The sequence below is a fragment of the Phlebotomus argentipes genome, unplaced genomic scaffold, assembly GCF_947086385.1.
Source record: "Phlebotomus argentipes unplaced genomic scaffold, Phlebotomus argentipes genome assembly contig_5, whole genome shotgun sequence".
NCBI classification, from domain to species: Eukaryota; Metazoa; Arthropoda; class Insecta; order Diptera; family Psychodidae; genus Phlebotomus; species Phlebotomus argentipes.
Window position 1 is genome coordinate 2,368,034 of NW_026776165.1, and position 15,711 is coordinate 2,383,744.

At 46.5% G+C, this 15,711-nt stretch overlaps 10 protein-coding genes across 10 annotated transcripts; 9 read left to right on the plus strand and 1 right to left on the minus strand.

Moving 5' to 3' along the window:
- Window positions 1–64: 64 nt before the first annotated feature.
- On the plus strand, window positions 65–914 carry LOC132265958 (chymotrypsin-1-like). Its single transcript, XM_059766761.1, has 2 exons — window positions 65–128; window positions 193–914. The coding sequence occupies exons 1-2, from the start codon at window positions 65–67 to the stop codon at window positions 912–914; spliced, it is 786 nt and encodes a 261-aa protein (XP_059622744.1).
- A 707-nt stretch (window positions 915–1,621) lies between these two features.
- On the plus strand, window positions 1,622–2,523 carry LOC132265960 (chymotrypsin-2-like). Its single transcript, XM_059766763.1, has 2 exons — window positions 1,622–1,679; window positions 1,741–2,523. Exons 1-2 carry the CDS (start codon window positions 1,622–1,624, stop codon window positions 2,472–2,474), a joined length of 792 nt encoding a protein of 263 aa, XP_059622746.1. The 3' UTR covers window positions 2,475–2,523.
- Window positions 2,524–2,717: 194 nt separating this feature from the next.
- Window positions 2,718–3,695, plus strand: LOC132265961 (chymotrypsin-2-like). Its single transcript, XM_059766764.1, has 2 exons — window positions 2,718–2,753; window positions 2,822–3,695. The coding sequence occupies exons 1-2, from the start codon at window positions 2,718–2,720 to the stop codon at window positions 3,650–3,652; spliced, it is 867 nt and encodes a 288-aa protein (XP_059622747.1). The 3' UTR covers window positions 3,653–3,695.
- A 453-nt stretch (window positions 3,696–4,148) lies between these two features.
- Window positions 4,149–4,847, minus strand: LOC132265964 (complement factor D-like). The gene has a single exon (XM_059766767.1). The coding sequence runs from the start codon at window positions 4,845–4,847 to the stop codon at window positions 4,149–4,151; it is 699 nt and encodes a 232-aa protein (XP_059622750.1).
- A 1,397-nt stretch (window positions 4,848–6,244) lies between these two features.
- Window positions 6,245–6,964, plus strand: LOC132265966 (trypsin-like). Its single transcript, XM_059766770.1, has one exon. It carries the CDS (start codon window positions 6,245–6,247, stop codon window positions 6,962–6,964), a length of 720 nt encoding a protein of 239 aa, XP_059622753.1.
- Window positions 6,965–7,210: 246 nt separating this feature from the next.
- On the plus strand, window positions 7,211–8,073 carry LOC132265971 (chymotrypsin-2-like). Its single transcript, XM_059766775.1, has 2 exons — window positions 7,211–7,265; window positions 7,328–8,073. Exons 1-2 carry the CDS (start codon window positions 7,211–7,213, stop codon window positions 8,071–8,073), a joined length of 801 nt encoding a protein of 266 aa, XP_059622758.1.
- Window positions 8,074–8,488: 415 nt separating this feature from the next.
- On the plus strand, window positions 8,489–9,412 carry LOC132265973 (chymotrypsin-2-like). Its single transcript, XM_059766776.1, has 3 exons — window positions 8,489–8,537; window positions 8,601–9,022; window positions 9,083–9,412. Exons 1-3 carry the CDS (start codon window positions 8,489–8,491, stop codon window positions 9,410–9,412), a joined length of 801 nt encoding a protein of 266 aa, XP_059622759.1.
- Window positions 9,413–9,844: 432 nt separating this feature from the next.
- On the plus strand, window positions 9,845–10,743 carry LOC132265977 (chymotrypsin-2-like). Its single transcript, XM_059766782.1, has 3 exons — window positions 9,845–9,905; window positions 9,972–10,595; window positions 10,658–10,743. The coding sequence occupies exons 1-3, from the start codon at window positions 9,845–9,847 to the stop codon at window positions 10,741–10,743; spliced, it is 771 nt and encodes a 256-aa protein (XP_059622765.1).
- A 394-nt stretch (window positions 10,744–11,137) lies between these two features.
- Window positions 11,138–12,016, plus strand: LOC132265980 (chymotrypsin-1-like). The gene has a single exon (XM_059766785.1). The coding sequence runs from the start codon at window positions 11,264–11,266 to the stop codon at window positions 12,014–12,016; it is 753 nt and encodes a 250-aa protein (XP_059622768.1). The 5' UTR covers window positions 11,138–11,263.
- Window positions 12,017–12,410: 394 nt separating this feature from the next.
- LOC132265984 (uncharacterized) lies at window positions 12,411–13,910 on the plus strand. Its single transcript, XM_059766790.1, has one exon. The coding sequence runs from the start codon at window positions 12,411–12,413 to the stop codon at window positions 13,908–13,910; it is 1,500 nt and encodes a 499-aa protein (XP_059622773.1).
- The last annotated feature ends 1,801 nt before the right edge of the window (window positions 13,911–15,711 follow it).

Below are 15,711 nucleotides of genomic sequence, written 5' to 3' on the forward strand. Positions count from 1 at the left end.
AGAGACAGCGACGTATAAAAGGCGAAGTTAGACTGGTTGACGGTTAGTCAGTTTGATTAGACGCATGAAGATGATCCGCCAGGTCTGTCTTGTTCTCTTGCTTTGCACCGTTGGAGTGTTCTCCAGGAGTAAGTTCACAATTGCTACAAGTGGAGAAAAGTGTAGACTAAGAGTTTGTTTTCCATCCTTCAGCTCTTGAGGTCCAGGATGACTGGGCTGCCAACTGGGAAGGCTTCATCGTCGGTGGTCAGAATGCCAATGCTGGCCAGTTCCCTCATGTCGTCTCTCTGAGATCCACTGCCAACAACCACTTCTGCGGTGCCTTCATCGTCAACAATCGCTGGGTTGTGTCTGCCGCCCATTGTACCATCAACAGAACCCCAGGAAACACCTGGATCATCGTTGGTGCTCTGCAGCTCAGCACCGGAGGCACGAATGTCTTCACCAGCTCCATCGTGAACCACCCAGGCTACGTTGGAAGCACTCTGGCCAACGATATCTCGTGCTTGCAGACTCAGGCCACTCTCACATGGTCTGGAACCGTCAACTTCCTCGAGATGGGATCCAACTTCATCGGAGGCGGAGCTCAGGCCACCGCTGCCGGATGGGGACGCGTCGGTGCCAATCTGCCTCTGGCCAACACTCTGCAGTGGCTCAATGTGAACACCATGACCAATGACGATTGCCGCAATGCCCACAACGCCGTTAACCGTCAGTTCGTGCACGACAACACCATCTGCACCTTCACGCGCCAGGGCGAGGGCATGTGCAACGGAGACTCCGGATCTGCTCTCTTCATCGGCAACAGTGCCATCGGTGTGGTGTCTTGGGGCATTCCTTGCGCTCAGGGCTTCCCTGACAACTTCGCTCGTGTGTCTTCTCACCGTGCCTGGCTCGTCGGTCACACCGGATAAATGATTTTATAATAAATTGCTCAAGTTAAATATTGCATACAATCAGTTTAATAAATGCTTTTCAAATCAATTTCCAATCTTTCATGATAACATTCATTGATAATTATCTGGTTTCGAAAAGACCCACCAAAGCCTTCGTTCATGAAAACTCTGAGGCGATTGTAATGCATTAAGATGGCGGGATTACTGTCGATAAGATTGTGTGCTTCATTGGTATGATTGCCAAGGAATACTGATTGATGGATTCAAAGAATTGAAGCTATCGTAAAGTTTTTTGGGTATGAAGAAACGTAATTTGAAAGCTCACCGATTCTAACATAATCCGATGATCTTCAACTTAGGATCATGCCTTCGCTTGATCCTAGGTTCCTATAGTTCTAGGTTTCCCAGGTTGGAAAGTCTAGCGAAGATTCAAACTGGAATTCCTGTACTAAAAAATCAATGAAAAAAGGGAATCCCAATGAATAACAATTCTGCACTCTGTCGTCAATGCGATAAGGGATGTTTATCTCTGGAAACACCCACTTCACTGATTGGGTGAGTGATTTACGACGATATTAGTGAATGAAAAGACTCCGAACGAAAAATCCTCAGATGATAGAAGGAATCTCATGACCGTGAGATAAAGATGTTTGTGTCGCGTGAGACTGACTATAAAAGAGCCCCTACTGAAGGGGGAGATCTCAGTTCTTGCGAGAGTCTTCAAAATGATCCGTCAAGTTTGCCTGATTGCTCTGCTCTGCGTTGCTGGAGTTTTCTCCAGAAGTAAGTGCAGCCGAACCTCTCTTCGGCAATAACAAAACTTATTCTCCCTCTCTTATTGCAGCTCTGGATGTCGAGGACTTGCCAGACAATGACTGGGCCGCCAACTGGGAAGGCTTCATCGTCGGTGGTCAGAATGCCAATGCTGGCCAGTTCCCTCATGTCGTCTCTCTGAGATCCACTGCCAACAGCCATTTCTGCGGTGCCTTCATCGTCAACAATCGCTGGGTTGTGTCTGCCGCCCATTGTACCATCAACAGGAACCCAGGAAACACCTGGATCGTCGTTGGTGCTCTGCAGCTCAGCGCCGGAGGCACTAACGTCTTCACCAGTCGCATTGAGAACCACCCTAGCTACTCTGGCGTGACTCTGGCCAATGATGTGTGCGCTCTGCAGACCCAGAACACCATCACCTTCTCCGGCACTGTGCAACCCCTCACGATGGGATCCGCTCACATCGGAGGTGGAGTTTCGGCCATCGCCGCCGGATGGGGACGCGTGGGTGCCAATCTTCCTCTGGCCAACCACCTCCAGTGGCTCAGTGTGAACACCATTACTAACCAGGCCTGCCGTGATGCTCACAACGCCATCAACGCTCTCCGTGTCCACGACAACACCATCTGCACCTTCACCCGCATTGGCGAGGGCATGTGCAACGGAGACTCCGGATCTGCTCTCTTCGTCGGCCAAAACGCCATCGGAATTGTCTCGTGGGGCATTCCTTGCGCTCAGGGCTTCCCTGACAACTTCGCTCGTGTGTCTTCTCACCGTGCCTGGCTCGTCGGTCACACCGGATAAGCTTCTGCAGCGCCAAAAGCAGTTGCCGATTTAAAAAATGGAAATATAAAATGATGTCTCGAAGCATAGATATGTTGTCTTACCTTTGCCCTTGTTGTTCGCGTTTGCCACTACGCAATGATCTGTGACTTTTATTGATTTACAACGAGGCCTTCGAGTAAATCTCCGTCTTAATGATCTACCCATTCAGTGTTGGAAAAACCAAATTGCTGCCCGATAACTAAATCGCCCCATCCAGATAAGATGTGGTATAAAAGTCCCTGCTGCTGGCTTCAAGTAGTCAGTCTTCTTAGAAGTGTTGATAATGATTCGCGAAATCTGCTTGATTGCTCTCTGCGTGGCTGGAGTTTACTCCAGAAGTGAGTTCACAGCAAATTTCTGATTCAACCACATTTCTAACTTGTCTCTCTCTCTCTCTCTCTTTCTCTACAGCCGTGGTGATTGATGACGTTGAAAAGGACCTCCCGGACTTCACCGAAGGATGGGAGGGCTTCATTGTCGGTGGCCAGAATGCCGTTGCCGGTCAATTCCCGCACATGGCTTCTCTGAGATCCACTGCCAATAGCCATTTCTGCGGAGGATTTATCGTCAACAATCGTTGGGTTGTGTCTGCCGCCCATTGCACGATTAACCGCACTCCTGCAAATACCTGGATTGTCGTTGGTGCTCTGCAGCTCAGCACTGGAGGCACAAATGTCTTCACTTCTGCCGTTGTGAACCACCCCAACTACACTCCCTCCACTCTGGCCAACGACATCTCCCTTCTTCAGTCCCGCGACGTCATTGCCACCAGCGCCACGGTTCAACCTCTCGCTGTGGGATCCGAACACGTTGGAGGCAACCTTCAGGCCACCGCTGCCGGATGGGGACGTGTCGGTGCCAATCTTCCTCTGGCCAACACTCTGCAGTGGCTCTCCACCACGACTCTGACGAACGCCGAGTGCCGCTCTAGAATGCCGAACGCCAACACTGCCAACATGGTCTTCGACAACACCATCTGTGCTTTCACGCGCCAGGGCGAGGGCATGTGCAACGGAGACTCCGGATCAGCCTTGTTCATTGGCACCACGGCTATCGGTGTGGTGTCTTGGGGAATTGGTCCCTGCGCCAATGGATGGCCAGACAACTTTGCTCGTGTGTCTTCTCACCGCACCTGGATCATCTCTCACACCGGTTAAATCAATTTACCGAGAAGTGTAATGAAGCTGATTCTGAATAAATCAGAACATATTGAAGTCACAAAAATCGCTTATCAATTCCATTCCTTTGTCTACACCAAGACGATCACAAGATAAGGTTTCTCAAGTGTAATATAGATATGCGGCTGTGGCTCAGTGGTCAACGCGTTTGACTCTCGATGTTACAGTCGTGTGTTCGAATTCCACCGCTTGTAAATGTTCTTCGAACACACACATTATAGCAACCAAAATGGGTTGCTGTTGAATTTTCCAACTGAAAAACATGTTAGAACCACTTATGGTTGGTCGGAAAGCTGACAATCTGTCACCGTAAAACAAAAAACTTGTCTTGTATATATCTCCTCTAATGGAGAAGGCTATGTCCCTCAATGGGTTGTTAAAGGCATGTAAGTAAGTAGTAAGTAAGTGTGATAAAGCTCTGATCAGAGCGTTCTGCAAACAGAACGACATTTAGGCTTTATTTTGAATAATCTTCTCAACATTCAATTACAGAAATTATCCAATCTTTGAAGGTGGATATTCTGCTGTAAACATCTGGAACACTATCGTCACCAGATATTCTCCAAGAGCTTAAGCCATCAGCTGTGTTGCCGACTAGCAAGACGTCTCCGGGCCAGGCTCTATTTGGGTTATTAGATGGTCTTCGGGAACACAGTGTAGAACCAGCCAAAGGCGTGTTAACCGGCAAGTATCCAACACACTCAATATTCGTCAAAGTTTCGGAGTAGAACCAATCCTGGGCTCTGGACGGTCTCCATCCCACTGTCGTGACTTGAACTCCTCCTGGTGTTGTGGCACTCGCCATAGCAATCGGCTGAACAGTTGCGCTGAAGACTATAGTGTCTCTGGTCCGGATGAGAGCAACGTCGTTCGAGTACTGATCAGGCAATGGCCAGAAAACTGGATGCGGCGCTAAAAGGACACTGAAGACGTTCGTGCTGGATTCGTGATTGCCTACGAAGACCCAAGTGGTGGTGTGCATTCTTCCCACAAGCGTGTGCGCCACTGTGACCACCCATCTGTTTGTGACGATGAAGCCCGAGCAGAGATGGACGTTCTGATGCGTTCTGATGTCAGCCACAAAAGGAAACTGACCAGGAGAAGCTGGCGTATTACTCTGATGGCAATTAACCACAGCCAACAAGACAACGAAAAGAAAGCTCTGACGAAGCATACTTGCAGGTTCTTAGAGAAATAACTGGACAGTTTGCAGCATTTCACCCGCTTTTATACCTTTTGATAAGATATCAACTCGATTTAAATATGCAATTAATATCTAGAATTTATTTTCTTCACTTTCTTTCAGATAAGATTTGACAATGTGAGATTTTAAATTCTAAGAAATAAGATATGAAGTCTTATCAGGAGGTATAAAAGCAGCAATTTATTGTGAATTATCAGTTACTTCTTAACCAACTTGCAAGAATGCTTCGTCTAAGCTTTCATTTTGTTATCTTGTTGACTGTATTATTGACAGGATCTCATGCTAATACTGCAGCTCCTGGTCAATTTCCTTTTGTGGCCACTGTCAGAACGCTCCAAAATCAACATCTCTCTTCAGGCTTCATCATCGCCAACAGATGGATCGTTACAGTGGCGCACGCACTTGAGGACAGATTTCCTGCTAGCATCGGGGTCTTTGTGGGAAGTCACGATGTTAACACGAACGTCTTAAGTGTCCTCATTGCTCCTCATCCACTTTTCCGCACTGTTTACAGCGGTTCCTCTTTCACTCCCATATATTTGAACGACGTGGCGCTCGTTAGATCAAGTCTAACGATCTTCTTCAATGCAAACGTGCAGCCAATTTCTGTGGGAAGCGCCGAAATTTCAGCCGGTGTTTCGGCAACTACCGTGTTACGGACTTTGTTCGAAATCTCCGGAGTTCCACATTGGTTTTTCTCTGAAATTCTGACGATTGGACAATGTTCCCTCTACCTGGATCATATGGAACCTTTTCCCATCGGCCAATCAATGTGCTCTAGAAGACAATCGGATGTTTCCTTCAGACCCAGACCTGGAGATGTCTTGATAGTTGGCAACACGGCTGCTGGTCTTTCTTCCTGGACTTTCTCACCAACTTCGGGCACCACACATACAGACATTTACACCAGATTGTCAAGCTATAGAGAGTGGATTATGTCGATAATTGAATGATGAAAATAAATCTTGAAAATAAGAATAAATGTTCTTCTTTAGCAAATGAACGCAATGCTTTGACGCTCAATGTGCAGAAGATACGAAAAATTCATGTATTTTTGATTTTATCTAATCGAAAAAACCAAAGCACATTTAAAATTCAGCCATGCACAAAATCTTGTGCACGACAGACGTCTTAAGAAGGTTGAATTCTATAAATTATCGATTTATTGCTGAGATAAGCAAAGAAAATTGCAATATCTTCAAAAAAATCTTTCAAGATAAGATAACAAACTTAACAAAGAAAGATTTTAAATTTCTGTGAAATTAGATATGATTTGCATATTCATTATCAGTTCAACATCTTATCAAAATGTATAAAAGCAGCGCATTATGATCAATTATCAGTTATTTCTTCACCAACTTGCAAGAATGCTTCATCAAAGCTTTCGTCTTCTTGTCTTCTTGACTGTTTTCTTGGCCGTATGTCACGCCAAGACAGTGGCTGATTCTGACGAAAGATTTCCTTTTCTGGCTGACATCAGAACCTTCCAGAATGATCATCTCTGCTCGGGCTTCATCGTCACCAACAGATGGATCGTTACAGTGGCGCACACGCTTGTAGGCAGATTTCCAGCTAGTCTCTGGGTTTTCGTGGGAAGTCAGGAATCTTCCACTAACGTCTTCAGTGTCCTCATAGCTCCACATCCACGTTTCAGTGCTGTGCCGGATTATCCTATGTTTTTCAACGATGTCGCGCTCATTCGATCAAGTCTAACGATCTTCTTCAGTGACAATGTGCAGCCAATTTCTCTGGCATTTCAAGATACTGTGGGAGATCTTGAGGCGACGACCGTGGGATGGAGAGCATCCGGAGTTCAGGAAACGTTCACATCGCAAACTTGGACAAACTTTTGGTGCATGTTGCTATTGCCACCTGATTTGCCACTCCCAGGATCTTCATTCTGCTCTAGGCAACCAGAAAATGCTGAACGAATGAGTGTCGAGCCTGGAGACGTTTTGGTAGTCGATGGCTTTGCTGCTGGTCTTGGTTCTTGGCAAATATTGGTGCTTAATCCATATCCGGGATTCCCAGACGTTTACACAAGACTGACAATGTTCCGGGTTTGGATTCTGTCAGTAATTAGTTGATGAGAATAAAGTTCAATGTTTTACCATGAAAAACTTCTCTCACAAATTGTGAACATAATGCGAATTTTTCATATGAAAATTCACAAAAACTGGTTCTTCTTCCCTGCATTATTGACGCAATTATTTGTTTATCTATAGTAAATTTGGTGATGAATTGGTGGTTCAGAAAGCTGTGATAAGATATGGTCAACTCAGGGAACTTCTTATAAAAAGTCCCGCCACTGAATCACGGCCAACATTTAAGCAATGTTTCTCAAGGCGACTCTCTTCTCGCTTTCAGTACTGGCAGTTTCCAGTAAGAGTGAGTTTTCTCAAATTCAGTACACAAAAGACCCTTTTTGAATCAACTGTGGTGTGTTTTAGGTGTCCCTGGATATTTTGGAGACAACTTAGAGGAGCTCACAAGAGGCTGGGAAGGTTTCATTGTCGGTGGTCAGGATGCAGCTTCTGGGCAATTTCCTCACACAGTGTCCATCAGAACCACTGCCAACACTCACTTCTGCGGAGGATTCATTCTGACCAATCGATGGGTGGGCTCTGCAGCTCACTGCACGCTCAATCGCACGCCCGAAAGCACTTGGATCATCGTCGGTGCGCTGCTACTGAGCAGTGGCGGCACGAATGTCTTCACCAATCGCATCGTCAACCATCCGGATTTGTATCCCTGGGACGAAGCCGGAGACATTAGTCTGCTCCAGACACGAGATCCCATCATCTTCTCCGCAACAGCTGCTCCACTGGTCCTGGGATCCAATCACATCGGTCCTGGCGTCGTGGCGACTGTGTCCGGATGGGGAAGAACTGCTCACGGTGCTGATGCATTCCCGGACACGCTGCAGTGGATCAACACGCACACCATCACGAACGAGGAGTGCTACCAGAGACTGCCCTCCAACGATGCTCACATCCTGCAGGATAACATGGTGTGCACAGTGACGCAGGCCGGCGAGGGTATGTGCCAAGGAGACTCCGGAGGGGCGCTCTTTGTCGGCAACACTGTCATCGGGGTGGTTTCCTGGGGAATCGCACCCTGCGGCCAAGGATTCCCCGACGTCTTCACTAGAATTTCCACCTATTACAATTGGCTTCTGATCCAAATGGAGTCTTAGTTGCGTTGAATAAACTTGGCAACCTCTTAATCAGTATTTCAAAGCTTCTCGAGAAGCTGATCAGTATCTCCACACAGCTGTATAAATTATGGAGTGATAGTGATGGGCGTCTGATGTCATAAACTTATGATAACTCAGCTTTGCAAGTCACTATGTGAGGAGCAAAATGAGGAAAATCACAGATCGTTACAGAGTCCTTAATATTATATTGTTATGAAAAAGTGAAAAAAAGAAGCTTTCGCAACACAATTAAGTAAATCAACCTGGCTTAACCTCATAAAGCTGCTGAGGAAGTAGCCAATCTTGTTTTATGATCACTCCATGAGCAATTGAGTGGAGATTAGATAGGCCAAAACTGTGCTTTTAGGTCTCAACAAGGCAGAAATTCCCATTCATTGTTCGAAGTTCCTAAAGAATGGCTGTTGGCAAGTTCGTTTTACTCTTTCTTATACCTTTAACTGCAAGTAAGTTCATTTTTGCACATTTATTGCTCCAGATTTGTAATCCTTTTTGGAATTGCTTTCCAGAATGCGCTCTTATTTCAGCCACTGCAATTGATCTCCGGATTGTTGGCGGCTATAGCGCCGCTCCTGGTCAGTTTCCCTATCAAGTGTCAATTCAAACACCTGAATATGTGCACGATTGCGGAGGATCCATTGTCAGTGCCTCCTGGATCTTGACTTCGGCTGTCTGTGCTCGCACTAAAGTGGTCGGAGAAAGCACTGCAGTTGTGGGAAGTCACTTGATAAGTGACACAGGAAGTCGATATGACTTGGAGAGAATTGAGATTCATCCTGATTACAGCTCCAAGGCTTTTCAGCATGATGTTGGTTTGATGAAGACTGCAACACTGATTGTTTTCACTGACCTCGTCCAGCCGATCAGAATTGCAACGACTAAAGTCATGGGAGACATCGAAGCCATCGCTTCAGGCTGGGGAACTCTGGCAGTGAGTTGATGTGTTCCCCAGAATGTCTGAGAATCTTCAGATTAACTCACGATCTTTCAGTATCCAGGCGCTCAGGCTGACAACTTACAATACCTCCCGGTGACCATCATTGACAATGAACTCTGCAGCACTCTGCACACCTCGACCAACGCTGCCAAGCTCCATTCCGGCGCCATGTGTGCGCAGCCCGTGAGAGGAACTGGCATGTGCGTGGGCGACACAGGATCACCGCTCGTGACCAAGATCGCTTCTGGCTACGTGCAGATCGGAGTGGTTTCCTGGGGTGTTCCTTGTGGCGCCAACTATCCCGACGTCTACACGCGACTCTCGAGCTACAGCGACTGGATAGCAAATACCTCTGACGCCTTCTTCATCGAAAAGATGCAGTAATTCTCACAACACCCCAAAAGCTCCTTAAGAGTTCCTTTTTTTGTTGCAGACAATAAAAAAAACGCTTTTCGCGAAGCATTTGCGCCTCTCTCTCTGTATTGGGTTACTCATGGCGATTTGTTTATTTCACCACCTTAGCGGAGTTATTCACTCTTGTGCTTCAGGGCATTTCGCGCTCCTGCTGAGCATCAACACAATTCGCTTCTGTTGAAAAAAACCCAGGCACGAGATTTATTGCCTCCCCAACACAATGTTTTCGTGTCTTATCGATTGTGATTCAAATGTGTTGAATGCGATTAGGTTAAACGGCCAGATAAGCGCGCAGTTTATCGTCTCTGGCAAATTTATATCACTTGATTGGCCACATCGATTGTATATAAGAGCACCACGGCCGAGGCATGCTCTCAGTGTTCCGCGAGAGAGTGTGCGATAATGCGATATTCGGGTGTTCTTGTGCTACTGCTCGCCCTCTTGGCATCATCTGTGGCGCGAAGTAATGTAACTTCTTCTCACGCTGCTTCAAATCCTTTTCCATGAGGTTTTCTGTGTGTCTCTGCAGATGTACCACTGACTGAGCAGAATCAGGGCTACATTGTGGGCGGCAGCAATGCGGCCAGAGGTCAATTTCCCTACCAAGTGTCCCTGCGGAATCTGGTCAGCATCCACTTCTGCGGCGGAGCCATTATCGGCACCCGATGGATCCTCACTGCCGCCTATTGCCTGTCTGGACGCGCAGTGACCAGTGTCAATGCATTCATTGGCTCTCATCTGCTCTCAGATTCGCTGCTGTGTCCCTTGAGCACCTTCATTGTCCACCCACTCTTCAATGAGAACAACATGCTGAACGACATTGGCCTGATAAAAACCCGTGAGGCCATCATTTACTCTTCCCTCATTCAGCCCATCGCCTTGGGCTCAGGACACATTGGAGGATCTGTGATTGGAATCGCTTCGGGCTGGGGCATGACTTCTGAGCACGGACCACTGCCTGAAAATCTGCAGTGGGTCAATCTGGGGACACTGACGAATGAGGATTGCAAGATTCGACTGCCACCAGCCAACGCTGTTCTCGTGGATGACAGCATGTTGTGCACGTTTACGCGCACTGACGAAGGGATTTGCTATGGAGACGCTGGAGGACCTCTGAATTCGGCAAATGCAGTCGTTGGGATTGTTTCTTGGGGTAGAATTGAGCACTTAAGCTTGGAATTCAAGAATTATACATTCAATTCCTTCCCCTTTCAGGTGTGCAATGTGCAATTTCCTATCCAGATGTCTTCACCAGGATTTCCTCTCATCGCGCATGGATCCTAGCCAACATATCAGACTAAAGAACTAATTTAGCATAGCTTCAACGTGACCTGACCATGAGATATTGTCAATTTTGTACTTTTCTACTCACCAAAAATAAACAATTGCTCTGTAATAACTCGCTGGTCCATATTTAGAACAACTCTAATCTCTCAAAAACAAAAAAAACTGCATTTATCATCCTTATCAATTTGCCTGACAACATAAGGAATGTCCAGTGGGACTTTCCTCGCATTGTCCGCTCAAATGTAATCCCACATCGTAGTAAATCTCACAAAGATTTGATATCTTATCAGTGGCAATTCAATTGCACTCACTTTTGATTTATTTCACACACTTTTCTTTGGAGAGCCCCAAACGGGAGACTATTTTGGACATTCTGGCGACGCGCAAATTAAATTTTCATGTTGGCAATTAATTACTAAATCACGTAAGACACCTTCAATTGTCCAATTGATAAGACCACACTGTGGAATGTGATAAAAGTGCCTCTGCATCAGGAAATATTTCCACTAAAGTCGTGCTTCTTCTGCTGGTAAAATGTTGCGTGCAACTGTTTTCCTGCTTGTGGTGATTGGGGCGGTTTTGGGGAGGAATTTGCAGCGAATTGTGGGCGGACAGGATGCCGAAGTTGGTCAAGGAAAGTATCAAGTGTCACTGAGGACGCTAATGAATCAGCATTTCTGCGGAGGAGCCATTCTCAGTGCGTCCTGGGTCGTCACAGCGGGTCACTGCACGCTGGGAAAGAAGCCCGGGGAGTTTCTGGCCGCCGTAGGCTCACGATCTGTCAACGATGGACTTGGCTATCGCGTGGATTACGTCTTCAGGCATCCCTCCTTCGATGCCCACACGCTCACGGACGACATTGCGCTGCTGGAGACGGAAGCGCCCATCGTTTTCAGCGATCTCGTCCAGCCGGCCGTGTTGGGCCAGAGGATCATCCCAGAGGGCCTGGAAGCTCTCCTCACGGGCTGGGGGCAGCAGGTGTACCCAGGAAGTGTTTCCAGCACTCTGCAAGCGCTCTCGATGGTCACAATGAGCAATGAAGAGTGCCGCAAGAAGCACAGCGTGGATCCTTACTCACCGCCGATCCGTGACACGAACATCTGTGCCATCCGGGAGAATGCTGGCGCCTGCATGGGAGACTCCGGATCGCCTCTTGTGCTGGGGAATGAGCTGGTGGGCATCGTGAGCTGGGGAGTGCCGTGCGCCCAGAACTTTGGCGACGTCTTCACAAGAATTTCCGCCTACAGAGAGTGGATTATAGAATCAATCAGTGCGAAAGAGATGTGAATTGTTCAATATTTAATAAATTGTTCCAATATTTAATCAATTTCATGATCAGCAAAGTTCATGAAATGGTCCTTTAGCTTGTCATCTGTAACAGAAGAGATTCATCGACATCCTGATGCTGGTACAAATTGTCTTCTACATAAAGCTATCGCCTTCAATGACAATATAATGGACTAACTGATTCACCGAACATATTAAAAGCTCATAATGAACATACATTCACTGTGAATTGTGCAGCACACTGCAAAGCTCATTTAGCATCATTTTCCAATCACCGGGTAATAAAGAGAACAATAGATTGGAGAGCCTGCAGGGACGATTACCACAAAAGCCTTAAAATCAATACTCAATCATGCTAGGCGAGGACAAAAGCTTTGGAAATTGTGTATGGAAAATGGATTTAGATGCTGATAAAATCAACCCCTTTGCGCGGAGTCGCAGGATTCAGGCTGCGTTCAGGGACAGTGATAAGAAAGGTGAAGTTGCTGAGGCTGTGAGTGAGGTGGAGGAGGCGAAAAGTCATCTTCCGCGCTATGGCGAGTGCTGGAAAGTTCTCACAGATGGTCTCTACCAGCAAGCCAAGTTTGCCGAGGCTGCGACTGTGGCTTGCGATAGAAATTTCAATGATTGCGTGTCTTGGGAGCGCACAATTAAGCAGACACTGCAAGACTCCCTGGGCAAGGCTGGTCAGCAGAGAATTGCCAAAACCTCCAAATTCCTGGTGAAGAAAAATCACGCTGAAGACGCAAAAGACACCAAAGGACCTTGTGAAAAGTTCGGCAACTTTGAGAGAAAGAACAAGCACAGTCGCATTAGAGATCCTCTGGAGGAGAAGAGACTCAGAGACCTCCGCAAAGTCACTGATCAGATGTACTTGAAGCAATTGTCATCTGATGTGGAGTTCATGAAGGGACTTTTGGTGGACAAAAGGCTCGATATACGCAATAAAAGTCTCCCTGAGCACTCGAGAAAGGTGAATAAGGAGATCAAGGCGGTGTTGAGGGAGAGTCTAGAGAAGTGTGCAGCTTGGAAGACCCAATTGCACCTGAGAACTCCTCTTTATGTGCGTCAGGAGGAGCGATTCATCACGAGGAGTGCCAAGATGCAGGCCATTGAGACGCATTTGCAGCAAATGAAGGTGATTAATCAGGTGAAGGCCCGACGCTTGGCGGAAGAGCTGACCACAATGACGGAGATCCCGAGGAAATTACTGAAATACATCGACAATGCTATCCGGCCGTTCTATTGTGCCGTCACGGAGAAGTCATTTCCGGCGGTGGGAGACTTTGTGGAGCGGGTGATGGAGTTAGCCGGTGAGGCGTACATCAGGGAGATGATTGGGGTGGAAATTGAGAATGGTCGCGAGGGTATAGGTGCTCCGCATCTCCTGAAATTGCCTAAACGCACACAAGTGACGCACTTGGATAGCTTCACGGACAGGGAGAGGGTGAAAGAACTCGAGAGTCATCTTGAATTTGTGCGCTTTCCGCTGGAGAAGGCGTACATCATGTATAAAATATTCACCATTCAATCCAAGACACTTCCAGAAAAGTCATGGGAAGTCAGTGCGACGGTGGAAAAGATTTCCGAGCCCGCGAGGAAGGTGGGAAGTCCTTCGTGGTGCTTCCTGAGTACCATTGCCAACGCTCAAGTGCTCTACACGAGATCAGAGTATGACGAAACCGAGCTGTGCCTCATGGAGGCAATGGAAATTACTCGACTCTTGCCCAAAATGCTGGCGAAAGGGTTGCAAGCAATTCTAAGTCGGTGCCACAGAAATCTCCTGAGAGAGATGCGCTCTCGCATGCAAAAGCTTAGCAGCACAAATTTATCGATTGAGTGTGGAGAGAAAGGGAGGGATTTGGAGATTAAAATGCATGGATCAGCTTTCTAATTAAGTGAGTACAATCGACTCACACCCAATTTTCAGCCTGACTAATAGGAATGCATGTTCTTCTAGATTGTTGCAGCTCTTCATGACATTCTCTCCCTCGTAATCTCTGACGACAAAATCTTCTCAGCACAGAGGATTTGGCATGGGGAATTGACTTTGCAGAGAGATGTGCGGAGTGGAAATGTGGGTGTGTAAGAAATCTAAGTAGTTTACAAAATTATAAAGTGTATATTTTCAAATCCAAACTTCATTATCATTGTACACTCTGTGAAAATGGATATCCACATAAATTTGAGGTGCATCTTCTGGCCAGGTTTCCAGTGGAGTGAAGCGATGAACGCCAATGTAGAGAACTTCTCCGTCAACTTCCACGGGAATGCAGTACGTCCTCTCGATCAGGATTTGTCCTGGCGACGCTTCGCGCAAGGGGACCGGCGGCGCGTGGTGGAACAGGAATCGCGGCCGGTGATCGATGAAGGGCACATTGGGCTTCAGCACGATGAAATCTAGGATGGCGGTCGTCTCGTAGAACACCTTTATAGTCTCCCGCCAAAAGTACTCCTGTGGCGGCTCGGCAGGGGCAGGACAATGGCGACACTGAGGCTCCTTCGATGCGTACACAATGTACTCACGGTGGGGAAAAGAGTTGTGGACAGGACACGGCGGCCTTGTGGGCAGGAACACCATCCTTTCGCTGTCAGGAATGGGTGAATTCATGCGTCCGACGCAGCCATTCTTCGGCGGCATCTCCGGATCAACAGGATACTCAAAGCACACAGGACCGAAATCGTCTTCAGAATCCATTCTTTGCTCTTGACTTCTTGGCTTTGCTGATGTCACTCGTTCAGTGGTCAACTCTCAACTGATCCTCAACCGATCAATGGCACCATATTTATAGGCTGACAGGTAGATTTTGGGCCAAAAACCCTTCAAGGAATTACCGATTTATTCATAATCATCTTGTAGTCAATAGATGATTAATGAAGTCGTAAAATATTCCAGGAACTTTATTTGCTACTCAAGAAACTTTATGCTGAACCATCAATTGCTTTTCAACAACAGTTTCTAATCACAATCCCCATTTGGTCGCACAACTCGAAAACTTTCTTCACTTTTCATGATGCACTTTTCAATTGCAAGTAACTTTCCCGAAAGTTTGGGGCGATGGCTTTGAATTGTGAGCGGAGGCACAATTTGCCGTGGAACATAAGAATATGTTTTAAGTTGAATTTAATTTAGCACGAGATTCAAAGAAAAATACCATAGACAATCCCAATTATAGTGTTGTTAGTTGAGAATTTTTTAAACTAAAAGTTTGTGGAAATGTTAAAATCGTGTTATTTGATGTTTATCAGCTTATTTACTCTTCTTGCAGTTGGTTTTTTATGCTTAATTCACTAATAGAATGCATTTATTTTGATTTGTTAATGTGAATTCAGGCTTGTGAATATTTTCAAACTACATTAAGTACACCGCACAATGGCAAATATTCACACCATGAACTTCTTCCAATAACATCACCACAAATGTTTCAGATTCTCCTCTCTATATAAGTCTTGATATAAGTAGTAATATCCCCAAAACACGCCAGGATGTGGTGAAAAGTGTAGGATATTAAATTGTGCTGATGAAACAAGGGGGCGAAATTTATGATACTCTCATGGGAAAATCAACACAAGTCATGAAATGTGAAAATGCTGTAGAATTCAGGGGCTTGTGAAAGAAAATATCACGTGAAAAGTGTGATGACATGTGGAAAATGGAAGAGATTTCCTCAAGTCACGTCAACTCCTCGAGACAC

Excerpts from the sequence above, each read along its gene's own strand:
- LOC132265984 (XM_059766790.1), top strand. The coding sequence starts at position 12,411 with ATGGATTTAGATGCTGATAAAATCAACCCCTTTGCGCGGAGTCGCAGG.
- LOC132265973 (XM_059766776.1), top strand. The coding sequence starts at position 8,489 with ATGGCTGTTGGCAAGTTCGTTTTACTCTTTCTTATACCTTTAACTGCA. Across the intron at positions 8,538-8,600 it reads TCTTATACCTTTAACTGCAA|AATGCGCTCTTATTTCAGCC; the intron begins GTAAGTTCATTT and ends ATTGCTTTCCAG. Across the intron at positions 9,023-9,082 it reads CAGGCTGGGGAACTCTGGCA|TATCCAGGCGCTCAGGCTGA; the intron begins GTGAGTTGATGT and ends ACGATCTTTCAG.
- LOC132265958 (XM_059766761.1), top strand. The coding sequence starts at position 65 with ATGAAGATGATCCGCCAGGTCTGTCTTGTTCTCTTGCTTTGCACCGTT. Across the intron at positions 129-192 it reads CGTTGGAGTGTTCTCCAGGA|CTCTTGAGGTCCAGGATGAC; the intron begins GTAAGTTCACAA and ends TCCATCCTTCAG.
- LOC132265960 (XM_059766763.1), top strand. The coding sequence starts at position 1,622 with ATGATCCGTCAAGTTTGCCTGATTGCTCTGCTCTGCGTTGCTGGAGTT. Across the intron at positions 1,680-1,740 it reads TGCTGGAGTTTTCTCCAGAA|CTCTGGATGTCGAGGACTTG; the intron begins GTAAGTGCAGCC and ends CTCTTATTGCAG.
- LOC132265964 (XM_059766767.1), bottom strand. The coding sequence starts at position 4,847 with ATGCTTCGTCAGAGCTTTCTTTTCGTTGTCTTGTTGGCTGTGGTTAAT.
- LOC132265971 (XM_059766775.1), top strand. The coding sequence starts at position 7,211 with ATGTTTCTCAAGGCGACTCTCTTCTCGCTTTCAGTACTGGCAGTTTCC. Across the intron at positions 7,266-7,327 it reads ACTGGCAGTTTCCAGTAAGA|GTGTCCCTGGATATTTTGGA; the intron begins GTGAGTTTTCTC and ends GGTGTGTTTTAG.
- LOC132265961 (XM_059766764.1), top strand. The coding sequence starts at position 2,718 with ATGTGGTATAAAAGTCCCTGCTGCTGGCTTCAAGTA. Across the intron at positions 2,754-2,821 it reads CCTGCTGCTGGCTTCAAGTA|TTTACTCCAGAAGTGAGTTC; the intron begins GTCAGTCTTCTT and ends GCGTGGCTGGAG.
- LOC132265977 (XM_059766782.1), top strand. The coding sequence starts at position 9,845 with ATGCGATATTCGGGTGTTCTTGTGCTACTGCTCGCCCTCTTGGCATCA. Across the intron at positions 9,906-9,971 it reads GGCATCATCTGTGGCGCGAA|ATGTACCACTGACTGAGCAG; the intron begins GTAATGTAACTT and ends GTGTCTCTGCAG. Across the intron at positions 10,596-10,657 it reads CGTTGGGATTGTTTCTTGGG|GTGTGCAATGTGCAATTTCC; the intron begins GTAGAATTGAGC and ends TTCCCCTTTCAG.
- LOC132265966 (XM_059766770.1), top strand. The coding sequence starts at position 6,245 with ATGCTTCATCAAAGCTTTCGTCTTCTTGTCTTCTTGACTGTTTTCTTG.
- LOC132265980 (XM_059766785.1), top strand. The coding sequence starts at position 11,264 with ATGTTGCGTGCAACTGTTTTCCTGCTTGTGGTGATTGGGGCGGTTTTG.